Source organism: Heterocephalus glaber, unplaced genomic scaffold, assembly GCF_053883595.1.
Source record: "Heterocephalus glaber isolate CG9 unplaced genomic scaffold, H.glaber_assembly_v1.0 deba00001673, whole genome shotgun sequence".
In the NCBI taxonomy this organism is placed as follows: Eukaryota; Metazoa; Chordata; class Mammalia; order Rodentia; family Bathyergidae; genus Heterocephalus; species Heterocephalus glaber.
This window is the reverse complement of record NW_028258410.1, coordinates 23,235,482-23,248,903: the sequence shown is the minus strand read 5'-3', so window position 1 is coordinate 23,248,903 and position 13,422 is coordinate 23,235,482. Positions and strand designations below refer to the sequence as shown.

At 44.2% G+C, this 13,422-nt stretch overlaps 1 protein-coding gene across 1 annotated transcript; it reads left to right on the top strand.

Annotated features, from left to right (window-relative positions):
- The first annotated feature begins 922 nt into the window (after positions 1 to 922).
- On the top strand, positions 923 to 3,046 carry LOC110344579 (protein BUD31 homolog). Its single transcript, XM_087197855.1, is given in 1 exon segment — positions 923 to 3,046. A coding segment is annotated over 1 exon segment (435 nt). The 5' UTR covers positions 923 to 1,469; the 3' UTR covers positions 1,905 to 3,046.
- Positions 3,047 to 13,422: the final 10,376 nt, after the last annotated feature.

Sequence of the window (13,422 nt, the reverse complement as noted above, 5' to 3'; positions counted from 1 at the left end):
CTTACTGTCCTCCTACCTCATCCTCCCGGAGGCTGGGATTTCAGGTGTGCACCACCACATCTAGGACCACGTATGTTCAATTGTGCAATTTGATGAGTTTGGATGCATAACTGAACCCCTAGGACCATCACCACAATCAAGGTGACAAGTATGTCTGTCACCCCCAGCCCCAGAGAACCGTGGTTACTACCAATGATTTCCTTTCACTGCAGATGACTTTATGTTTTATATCCTTTTATAGAAATGGAATCGTTCAATCTTACTCTTTTCTTTCTTTCTTTTTTTTTTTTTTTTGGTACCGGGGATTGAACTTGGGACCTTGTACTTGGGAGGCAGGTGCCAGAACCACTGAGCTAAATCCCTGGCCCAATCTTACTTTTTTGGTCTGAATCTTTCACTCTTCCTAATTATTTTGAGACTCGTTTACATTGTGGTGCATATCCATAATTTGTTCCTTTTTATTGCTAATTAGTATTTACATATACAAATGGCACCTGACTTACCGTGATTTGGTTTATGATCTTTTGACTCTACCCATACAGCCATTCTTTTTTTTATGTCCAATATATCTTCAGTGAATAGAACACATTATAAAATGGGCTCTGTGTTAGAGGTTTTTGCTTGATTGTAGGCTAATTTGTTCTGAGAATGTTTAAGGTAGGCTAAGCAGAGCCATGATCATCAGCAGGTTAGGTGTATTAAATCTATTTTCACATGGTATTTTCAACGTATGATTGGTTTATTGGGACATAATCCTTCGGGAGCCTAAAAGCATCCATGTGTCACAGTTTTTTGACCCATTTCCCTCCACTCCCCAGTTTTTGCCTATTACAATTAAAGCTTCTGAAAAACATTCATGTAGATAACTTTGAGTGGACCAATACTTTCATTACTCTTGGGTAAACACCTAGGCATATAATTGCTGAGTCATATAAGTATATGTTTAACTTTTAAGAAACTGTACATTATTTTCCGAAGTAAATAATGTACAATTGTTGTACATTATTTGTACAATTTGCATTCCTGCCCGCCAAGTACAAGAGCTCCGGTTTTGGGGGCCAGTCTTTTGGACGGCAGCCATTCTGGGTGCACCTGGTGTTTTCACCTGCGAATAGAGCAGAGGGTTTCTTGGACTTCCTGAGCCCCAGTTTTCTCATGTGTGAAATGGGGATGATCATCTCACCTCTAAAAGGCGGTGTGAGGACATTGGCAGTGGCTAAGGCTGGGACCAGAGGTCTGCGAAGGACAATTTGGGTAGCTGCGCGGAGAGGGGTCAGCACCTTTTTGTTCTGCCAAGGGAATGAGGAGACTGAGAACCAAAGAGGGAAAGTGATCTCTCCAAAGTCGTAGGATAATTGGTAGAGTGAGACAAAAGTCCAAGCCTCTAACTGCGGAGACCAGCGATCTTTCTACTTCACTCTTGGAAAGAGATCCTAAGATCTCTGCAAATTATCTTGCAAGGGAAAAAAATGCCTAAAGTCAAAAGAAGCCGGAAACCCCCCCTAGACGGCTGGGAGTTGATGGAGCCAGCACTGGATGAATTGGATCAAAAGAGGAGAGAAGCTGAAACAGAACCTCATGAGGGAAAGAGGAAACTGGAGTCTCTGTGGCCCACCTTCAGAATCCACCACCAGAAAACCTGCTATATCTTTGACCTCTTTTATAAGTGAAAAGCTATAAGCAGAGAACATTATGAATACTGTATTAAAGAAGGCTACGCAGACAAAAACCTGATTGCAAAGTGGAAAAAGCAGGGGTATGAGAACTTGTGCTGCCTGCGATGCATTCAGACTCAGGACACTACTTTTGGGACGAACTGCATTTGCCAGGTTCCCAAAAGCAAGCTGGAAGTGGGTCGCATCATCGAGTGCACACACTGCAGCTGCCAGGGCTGCTCTGGCTGAGGCCATCTGGCTCTGAGCCCTCTCCATCCTGGACTTTGGACCTTGCAGGTTCTTACTGTCCCACCCTCTTCCTGGGAGCAGCTCTTCTTGGAGCAGCACCCTGGGCCCAAGTTGGAGCGTGGTCTCTTTAGGTGAAGGCTTGGTGTTCACCAGCTGTGATTTGTAACAATAAAACCGTTAACCCTCGAAAAAAAAAAAAAAAGTGAAGACAGTGAGCTGGCCCACATGCACGTGTTGTCTAGGGACTAAAACATAGTAGGTGTTTCGTAGAAGGCGGCTATTTTATCACAACTGAACCCCAGCCATCCCACAAAAGGGCGACTTACCCTTTGGGCATCCCCAACTATCTAGTAAAAAGTTGTTTCCTCTGCCTGGTAGACAATGCTGGTAGCCAGCAGGAGTAAAAAGAGTGGCATTGATCGTGCCAGGCACTCTGGTAAGTGCTTATGCATATTTAACCACTGCCAACCTTTGTGGGCTGGGTGGTTATTTTCCTTCCATGTTACAACGGGGAAAAGTGACCCGTCATTAGCCAAGGTCACAGTTAAGTGATGGAACTGGGATTTGAATCTATGTCTGTTTGATTTGAGGTCCAGAAGTCTCACTAAGGGAGTAATTGGCTCAGGGCTGGTGCAGTGGCCCAATCACAAAAGTACCACCTGATGCTCCGGCTCATCTTTAGTTTCTAAGATGCAGAGTTTGTGGCAAGGATTGGATGCGTGTGATTTAGGAAGAGAACTAATAGACACCAGCAAGTGACACTTTCAGGGGTGGGTATGCTGGCCCCATAAAGGACTTAAGAAGCTCTCAGAGGCATCCACACTTCCTGTATCCCAAATGAACCAAATTTTAGAACGTTCTGGAACATTCACTCCTAGATTTGTTGCGAATAATTCTCCTACTCACTGCCACCAACCAGTATGTTGAAAAGCATGACCTAAGCCATAATCAAAGCACATCTCCAGAGCCAGCTATGTGTCTCAGTGGTAGAGCACATGACTATCGTGCATGAGACCCTGGGTTCAATTTCTGCTACAAGAAAAAGTAAAGTTGCATACAAGGCACACCTTTATTTTTGTCTCCCAATGTCCTTTTCAAAATGTATTCAGTAGAGAAATATTTCCCTGCCAGTGAATGAAAACTTGTCCCCATTACTTTTCTGTTCACTCTCAGCAAACAGTTTGGTTGAACACACAATCTCAAGTTAGAAATTAGAATGCCCAGTCAGGCTGCTAACTAAAACTCTCAATTCGATTGGGTTTAAACCTTCTCCTCATGCCCAGGTGGCGCCTGCTGGGCCGAGCAGTAGGAGTGGCCTCCTCTCCGCTCCTCCTCCCCAATGAGTGGGGCCCAGGGTTCTGGTAGAGACAAGGACAGAGCAAGGGTCTCATTGTCACCAACATGGCTGCCTTTGAACTCTCTGGACCCAGCAGCCATTTAAAGCTGCCCTTTATGTTGTAGGACAATGTTGCAGATTCCATAGAGATGGCCGTCCCCACAAGGCCCTCTCGCCTTGACCTTGGGGAATGCATCTCTCCTCCTGGGATCCTTTGCAACTCCTTCCTTAGTCCTTAGGAACCCATACCCAATGCCAGCATCTTGCTGCGATCTCCCTTCCCCCTCCAGGAGGCCCTAGGGAACGAGACCCAGGCTGATCCCTTGCAAGTGCTCTCTGAGCACAGGTGTTCTATGGGAAACTCCCAAGAATCCTTTCCCTGAAAGACCTGGGTGTGGGCTGACCTTGGCACATTTACACTCTCTGGCTCCTTTTCCCATGTGGCCTGGCAGCCACATCTCTCAGCCTCTACATGTCCCTGCTTCATGAGATCCTGGGCCCCCACGTAGGTGTCACACACTTACGCTCTCCAAATAGCACTTTCTTCACACGAGAAACCCCCATTTCCACATTCCACCCTTCCTAGGAGAAGTCCACCAAATAATCCTTGACTCCTCACCATAGGAGACCTGTGGATAAAAATGGGGGTAAAGCCTGGCGAGGTAGCACACACCTGTAATCCCAGTACTAGGGAGGCGAAGGCAAGAGGATCGTGGTGAGTTAGAGGCCAGCCTGGGCTACATAGTGAGTTCAAGGCCAGCCTGGGCTACATAGAGAGACCCTGTCTCAAAAAAACAAACATAAACGGGGGTGGTAAAGCCTGGCACAGTGGTGCACACTTATAATCCCAGCTACTCAAGAGGCTAAATTAGGAGTATTGAAAGTTCAAGGCCAGCCTGGACTGCATGGGAAGAACTTATCTCAAAAAAAAAAAAAAAAAAAAAAAAAAAAATATATATATATATATATATATATATATACACACATAGGCATGGTTGGGGATGCATCTAGTTCAGTGGTACAGTGCTTGCCTAGCATACCTAAGCCTCTGGGTTTAATCCTCACATAGCAAAAGGGGGAGGGTAATAACAAATTTAGGGGTTTGAAATGCTTTTGACTAAAACAGCAGTTGTGAGCTGTGGACTGTATTCTTGGAAAATTATAACTGGTGTCACAGCAGGGCTATTATTAGCAACATTGTATAAATCTCGTCCACCTCCTTGGGCCTAAGTTTTCCCGCACCTTGGATGGGAATGACAACACTCACCTGCCAGAGTTGTTGGGCTGCAGTGAGGGGCCCAGTGAGGTTACATGCCATGTGTGACACACTATGATTACATAATCACAGGCCTGCAATTTCTTCTCTGTGTGACCATTTAAAATGGACTTGCCTCTCTGAGGGTTTTCTCATCTGTCAAATGGTACTCAGAAGAGCCCCACTCCTTGCGTCGTTGTGGGGTTTGTCAAGGAAATGCCGTAAAGTGCCAGGCTTGTGTTACGAACTTGGTCCAGACTAGGTGTTACTAATACAGCAGAAGGTGGAGTGAGATCTTAGGCTGCTACTGATGGAGCAAAGGCTGTGGGATCTCCACCCCTCCCTGTCCCTCACCATTCCAGGCCCTGTTTTGGAAAAGCTTCAGCTGGCTGGGATCCAAGGTCCCTGGGAACAGAGAGGACGTCCTGTTCTTCCAAGTGGCCATGCTGACTGACGTTGGGAAATCAATGTGTGACCATGAAGACACAGCTGGCCTCTACCTCTTCTGGGAAATCCAGCCCCTGGGCACATCTTCATCTCTGTGTTGAGAATTGGCTGGCTCTCTTCTAGGTCCTGGTTCTGGGGCTGGTGAGTAACAGGCTGGTACATTGAGAAACAGGAGTGTCTGGCACCTTACGGCACCTCAGGCCCGTGGGTCACAAGCTTCACGCGGCCCTCTGGTCAAGGCCAGGCATCTCCAGTACTTGCCAAGCTTCCTTCAGCCACGCCAGGCTCCGGACCACTGGTTGGGCAACCCATGACCTCAGACTGGCCCAGACCCCCAGGTAAGAACAGTTCGAGATGACAGAACATCTTGTTCTTTAGAGTCCCATGAACCAGAGTGTGCGCCTCCCCACCTCCCCCGCACCCCCACCCCACCCTCCTGCCATTTACTTGTTTTGTAACTTTGGGCAAGTTCTTTACCTCTCTGAGTTCCAGGTTTCCCGGACACACAGACTAACAAGTGTCCCCACCTCCCAGGGCTGTCGCAAGACTCAGGTATTGAGTGTCAAGGCACAGCACCCACATGGGCAGGCATTCAATAAGGGGCAATTATTCTTGTGAACAGAGGCAGCAGAGAGCCGATGAAAACCGGTGTGTGAGGTCCTGGGTTCAGCTCCCAGCACCAAGAAAACAAAAACCAAACAGTGTGGGATGCATACTACAGTGGAGAAGAGTGCAGGCCTTGGGGCCGTACTGCTTGGGCTCAAAGCCAGTCTGCCCTACCACTTCCTGTGTGGCCACAGGTGACCTCTCTGGGCCTCTGTTTTATTCTTGTAAAATTAGAATAATCACAATCAGGTTGTAAGAATTCGGTTAGGCTCAATACACTTGAAACAGTGCCTGGCCCATACTAGAGTGGACCCTTGACTTTCGAACGAGGGCTGGTTGTAACTTAAGTTGGTCAATTGAAGGCTCAGGCTCCTCTACACAGCCTTCAAAATCTCTCTCCTGTACACAGGCAGATCTCATTGTCTTTAGGGAAACATTGGGCCAGGATTTCTCAGTCAACCCCACACAGGAAAGGATGCTGTCATGTTCCTCCCAGAACTCTGTACGGGTTAAATCTGTATCTGAGACCACCTGGAAGCATAAGCGGCCAACATTCAGGTCATAACTCAAGACTTTGTAAGTTAAAACTAAAATTCTGGTCAGAACTCAAGTTGTTTGTATGTCAGGCCAGTCGTAACTGGAGGGTCCACTGTAATCACATAATAAACATTAACCATTTCTTTCCTTTTATTATTATACATGTGTAAGTGCATAATGATTATATTCATTGTGGGGAGTTGATGCATGTACACATCCAAACTCTATTTACATCCCTTTCCCTCCCTTCCCTCTCCCCCACTCCACCTCTTGGACCCCTTCCCATTTGCAAAAGATCTACCTCCCTACTTCCTATCATTAACTGTTACTAACCAGCCATACAACCAGTTAATGTTAGTCAAGATAGAGTTAGCAAGAAATCACACAGATGAGGGCTTTTGATGGGACTCACAGGGAACTCACATTCAGTGAGCACCTGCTGTGTATCTGACGCTACCAAAGCCACACACCCTTAAATACATGTGGGCACGCACTCACATGCACACAGTGGGGCAGCTGCTTTCATGTTCATTCTTTTTTGAACCTTTATATTATAAAACAAAACAGATGCAGGAAACCACGAAATTAAATTTGTAGCATAATGAATTATTTCAAGGTAAAAACCCAGGTGAAGAAGCAGAATGTATCTAGCTTCTCCAGGGCCAGCTCCAAGTGCCACATCCCAGCCACAGCCCCTCCGCCAAGAGTAACCATGAATTGACTTTTTGTAGTAACTACTTCTTTGCATTTTTAGGGTTTAGTCATCTGTGTTCATCCCTAGACTTTATAATTGAGTCTTGTCCATTCTTTTTTCAGGGCTGGAGATCGAATCCAGGAACTCTGTGTGCTAGGCAAGCACTCCACCTCTGAGCTACATCTAGTCTTGTTCATTTTAAAAACACTTGGTATGAGGAGTTTTAAGCTTCTCTTAATCTGTAGGTTTCCTCCATCCCTTTCTTTTTTTCCTTTTTTATTTTGTTGATGAATTCAGGCTGCTTCACTGGTAGTTTTTCAAAGTCTGGGTTTTGTCCGTTGCATCCTGATGGTACAGTGCAGTATGGCCCTCTGGCTCCACCATTCCTGCAAGTTGGCAGCTGGATTTGGCTCAGGTTCCCTCCCTTTGGTATGATTGTAGGTAATGCTGGGGTCTTTTTCATGAAGCACATTCGGGGTTGGAGTTTGCTCTTTTTTTTTTTTTTTGGTACTGGGGATCGAACTCAGGACCTTGCACTTGCGAGGCAGGCAGCGGCACCACTGAGCTAAATCCCTGGCCCAGTTTGCTCTTTTTTTAATGTTAGCTGCATGATGGCCAGATCCAGCAGTTCATTGCAAGTGACAAAATTACAATACTGTATCATTTTGTTTTCATTAATAGTGTAATAATTTATAGGAAGATGCTTTGCTTAATCTATTATTTGCTAACTCAGTGTTATCATACATTTAGGAAAAATGGGGTAAATACTGGATTCTTTGTTTACTTACCTAGTTCTCAAGAATATATTTTTTTCCATGCCATCTTCAGAAGGTCATCACAGAATGCTTTTCCTGAATATCATTACAAACTCAGGGATTTAAACGTATGTGATGAGTTTCAGTCAATTGCAATTATTATCTCTGTTGCAACTGAAATTTTCCCATCTTCAGGTTTGTGCCTAAGTCCTTTTTATGTGGCCCTAGTAATAGCTTCCTGGTTGCCTGGAGTGACAAGAAATTCCAGGCTCATCTTGTATATTTCCTGCTATGGATCTGGAATCTGTCATTTCTTCAAGAAGTCCTTTATTTTTAAATTGAAAATGAAATTTCAAAACTATAATTTGGATGCAAGGTACACGCACTGTCGCTGGATTGGGCATTGTTTCCAGGCCTTTTTGATGGATAGAAGTAGGAGATAGATAGATAGATAGATAGACAGACAGACAGATGCATACATAGTAAATTGATTGATTTGTGTGTGTGTGGAGATATATGTGTGTACACATGCTGTTATCATTCTGTTGCTGTGATAAAATACCTGAGCAAATCAACTTAAAGGAGGAAAGATTTATTTCGGCTCACAGTTTTAGAGATTTCAGTCCATGGTAGGGCAGTGGTGAGCAGCACATTATGGCTGTGTGTGGCAGAGAAGGCTACTCACCTTCTGGCAGCCAGGAAGCAAAGAAAGGATGCTGAAGACAAGACATGCCTTTCCAAGGCAAGCCCCTATTTGTCAATTTCCTCCAAATGAACCCACCTCCCCAGATTCCCAAATTCATACCATCAAATCATGAATCCAGGGCCAGGGATTTAACTTAATGGTTCCGCCACCTGACTTGCAAGTGCAAGGACCCAAATTTGATCCCTGGTACCAAACAAAATAAAACAAAACAAAACAAAATCATGAATCCATCAATGGATTAATCTACTGTTGAGGTTAAAGACTCATGATCCAATCACCTTCCACCTGTGAACATTGCTGCATTTGGGACCAACCCTTCAACACAGGAGCCTTTGGGGGATCTTCCAGATCCAAACTATGACACAGGCATACACGTTTCTTTTTAAAAATAGACTCTTAAATTCATATTGATATTTCCAATGTAAATAAGCTCTACAGGATATTTACTTAACTTCTATATTACATCTGTACCTCTTTTCTTCCACTCTTAGAACCTTTGATTTTCAAGCATACAAGGGCTGATAAAATGAAAAGATTCTGCCAGGCATGGTGGTGCAGGCCTGTAATCTCAGCTCCTTGGGATGCAGAAGCAGGAGGATTTCAAGTTAAAGGCCATCCTGGACAAGTTAATGAGACTCTGTCTCAAAGTAAAGAGGGCTGGGTCTGTAGCTCAGTGTAGCTCAGGGAGTGCTTGCCTAGCAAGTGTGAAGCCTTGGGTTCAATCCCAACTATTGAATAAAAGAAAATGGAAACAATTCTATCATTCCTGATTGCCTTTAGTCCATTTTACTCATGAAACACTCTCAGAATAATAATAATAAAACTGCTACTACCAATTATGAATACTGAGAATGGATATGAGAGCTTTTGTGTCATGCCCATTCTCACCACTGAGGGTATTGTGCTGTAGCTGCCTTGGTGGAACATGCAAGCATCACATACTTTATTGTCTCTTTTAACCATTCTTTAGCCTTCGTTCTGCAAGTAAACATACATTCAATACTTACCACTAGCCCTCTGTCAATTTCTCTCTAGTCATGTTTTGTTTGTGTTTTGCCTGAAGCTCTTCTCAACTAGATTCCTCAGGACGGATTTATGGAAAAGGCATACCTGGAATTAAATTTGATAACAGTCCTTTACAGCAGGTCAGCTTTGCTGGGTGTAAAATTCCTGGCACCTATTTTCTTTCTTTATCTTAAATGTATTTTACCATTTTCTTCTGTCATTAAGCATTGCTGGTCCCCTCTCCTACTTTTATTCACCTTTCTCTTTCCTTTATCTCTACTTTCCCTGATTCCCTTCCTGGTAGTTTCTCTTCAGTCTGGGGGGCTGTCCTGGAAGGAAGATTTGATAGCCTTTACAAGAATTCACAGGGGTTAAACTCCTTTGACCTTTAGGCCATGAGTGTCTAACCATGTGACTCACCTGGGCCACACTGAGTGAAGAGACACTGTCTTGGCCTGCATATAAATATCATTAATGTATATGAGTAACAAAACTTCCTTTAAAAGGATATTTTATTATAACATTGAAATGAAATAACAGAAGTCCAAGTTTCATAATTAAATTAGAAAAGTTATATGTATGCTTACTAACAATAAATGCCTGTCTTCACAGGTGCACATATGTGTACATAGGCTGAAATACAATCATGGTGTTTTACTCACCAAGTGGAATAAGTGCAGGTAACATCTCATACACGCCAGTGTGCATTGGACTGACTGTATGGCAGGTGAAGGAGGTAGAGTCACCTCTGTACAGTGCTCTCCTCTACACAGTATTTGGCTGTCACCTACATAGTCTACGCTCAAGCATCATATAATTGAATATCAGTAAAAGCCACATGATAATGTTAAAGGTTTATGATCTTGTGGGGCCACATTGCTAGCTATCCAGAGTCACATGTAGCCCACAGGCAGCAGATCGGACACACCTCCCTTAGGCCTTCTGGCATACCCCTTGCACTCAACTGGAACTGGATTTGGCAAATCCCTGCTCAGTTTTAGCTGCTCTTCTCACACTGCCCCACGTTTCCCTATGAATATGTGTTCCAATTTAGGGTTCTCTACCTCTCAGGTCTGTCAGACTCCTTGCTGGTTGGTTCTCTTCTATTTATACGACAAACACAGCAATGACTAACAGGTCTTGCAGCTGTTGATCTATCCTTGCTTGTTTTTGGAGTTCATGAAGATACTTTGTCTCCTAGCTTTGTTGTAAATGTCTTCGTGGGATTTTGTTTCTGCTTTTACAGGGGATTTGGGACGATCCAAATCTATGCCAAGTATCACCGCCTCTATCCTCACAGAACCCTCTGACTGCTCCCATTTTCACAGATGGGGAAATGCATTCCGGAACTGTGATTTGCTAGCAACAGAGATGCACATGAGAGCAATGCTTCCATGGATGGTGTGGAGAAAATGCCTGCCACAGGCTTCTCCCTCCCTGCTTTGGCTGACCAGCATCCCTGCAAGACTCTGTGGTTGACAATTAAACAAGATTGTTCACGCAGAGTGCTCATCTCCTTGCCAGTGAAAACATGTTCAATAACCGGCAGCTGTTAGTGTAGAATTTTGCAGTTGACGAAACCAAGGGTTGGGCTGGGGATTTATCTCAGTGATTCCACCATCTTCCTTGCAAGCGCAAGGTCCTGAGTTTGATCCCTGGTACCAAAAAAAAAGAAAGAAACCAAGGGTTATAAAGGTAAATAATTGTTCCAAAGTAACACAGCTGGTTAGTAACACAGAGAGGATTTAAACTTGCCTCTGTCTGAACAGAAGGCAACTTTCTTCTCTACCAGTGTCCTCAACTGGGGACAGTGTTATGCCCCAGGGGATACTGAGCAGTGCCTGCAGACACGTTCAGTTTTCATGACTGTGCATGTAGAGTGCTACTGCCATTTACTGAGTAAAGGCAAGGCGTGCCATTAAATATCCTAGAGTGTTCAGGACAGCATCCTCCCCATAACAAAGACCTGTCCAGACCCAGATGTCAGCTCATTCCCAGGTTGAGAAGCTATGCCTTGCACCATGATGCCATCCTCAACAAGCCTTTCCTTAGAATCAGTACTAACACTGATCCTAGGAAACTGTCCGAGCTCACAGTCACAGGCCTCAAAACACACAGCTCATGCCTTCCTCCAGCATATGGTCAATAGCAAGCCTTCTCTCTCTCTCTCTCTCTCTCTCTCTCTCTCTGTCTCTCTGTTTCTCTCTCTGTTTCTCTCTCTCTCTCTCTCTCTCTCTGTCTCTGTTTCTCTCTCTGTTTTTCTCTCTCTCTCTCTATTTCTCTCTCTCTCTCTGTCTCTCTGTTTCTCTCTCTGTTTTTCTCTCTCTCTCTCTGTTTCTCTCTCTCTGTCTCTGTCTCTCTCTCTGTCTCTCTGTCTCTCTGTCTCTCTCTCTGTTTCTCTCTCTCTCTGTTTCTCTCTCTCTCTCTCTCTCTCTCTCTCTCTCTCTCTCTCTCTCTGTCTCTCTCTCTCTCTCTCCCCAAAGACTGGATGAATCTAAGAAAGCAGGAGTTTGGAGCCTTCTAGAGCAAGACCCTAGGCAAGCTGCCCTCTTGCAACGTTCCTCCTCAAAAGTGGGCTGATCATAAGCCATAAACAGGCATTTCCTGACAATGCATCAGAATTCTACATGTGCCATTCCACTGAATGCTCCCAAAGAGCCCCTAAACACAAGATGTAGCCCCATTTTACACAAAGGAAAACTAATCTTTTCAAGTCATTCCAAGTCTGTTACTTCAGAGTGCCCAAGGCGGGAAAGAAGACAGAAATTCAAATACCTCCTCATTCACTTAGTTGCCATGTGATGACCATGGGCAATTTCTTGTCCTTCTTTTCTCTTGTTTCACAGCCTATGGGGGGGTGGGGGGGCAAATTGCCTATAACACCTCAAAGGTAAAGTAAAATTTGGGACTATGATGTCACAGACTTGAATTAAAATCCAGGTCTTTCACTGAATATGTTGACCCCTTAGGCAAGTAACTTCCTCTGTCTGGATTTTAGTGTCCTCTGTTGTAAATGAGACGGTCTCCGGGCTTGCTGTTCACAAGGCTGTTGTAGGCATAATTGAGATGATACATGCACAGTGTCTGTGTACACAATTGCTCAAAAAGCAAAATCTCTTTTTGTTGTTGTTTACCTGAGACCCTTCCAACTCTGAGATGACTTGTTTCTCCAAAATGTATCACTAGGAAATAAGAACCCTCAAAGCCAAGTTCCTTTCCTGCTGTCAGCATCTAGGATTGAAATCTGGGCTCTGTGTGTCACCATAGGTCCTGAGTCTATGGTAAGGAGAAGACTTTATCCAAATACCTAGTACACCGTGGTTTGGACAAGGTCATCCCTTGTCATTTGCCAAAAGAGCTGCCATTTATTAAACATCTAACATCTATTGTTGGGCTAGGAACAGAGGATTTAGCTCAGTGGTGCTGTTGCCTACCTCGCAAGCACAAGGTCCTGAGTTCAATCCCCGGTACCCTCCCCCCCCCCAAAAAACAAAAACTATTGTTGGGCTAGGATAGGGAAAGAGTTTCCTCTTATGAACCTGTTTAATCACCTGTTTGCCCAAGGATCTAGACTTTGGGAGTTTGAGTTACTTAGCCAAAGTCACACAGCTGAGATTAAAATGATCAGATTTGGGAGCTGGGAATGTAGTTCAGTGATACAGCACTTGCCTAGCATATAGGAAGTGCTGGGTTGGATCCCTATATAAATAAATAAATAAATAAATAAATAAATAAATAAATACAAACAGACAGATTCTGATAGGCTGAATAATGCCCCCCTTCAAATGTCCTCATCCTAATCTCTGGAATTAGTGAATATTTTCCTGTACATGGTAAAAGAGATGCTGTACATGTGATTAAGGACCTTGAGATGGAGAGATTATCTGAGTGGGCTGATGTAATTTCAAGAGCTCTTACAGGAAACAGACTCCTAGGAGGATCAGAGTCAATAATAGCTGTGACAACAGAAGCAAGAGGTTGCAGTGATTTTTAGGAAGGGTCTATGAGCCAAGGCATGCAAGTGACCTCTACAGACTGAAAAAAAGCAAAAGAATCACCTTCCTTGCAAGTGCAAGGTCCCAAATTTGATCCCCGGTACAAAAAAAAAAGCAAACGAATAAATTTCCAACCGTCTCCAGAAAGAACGCAGCCATGCTAACACCATGATTATAGGATT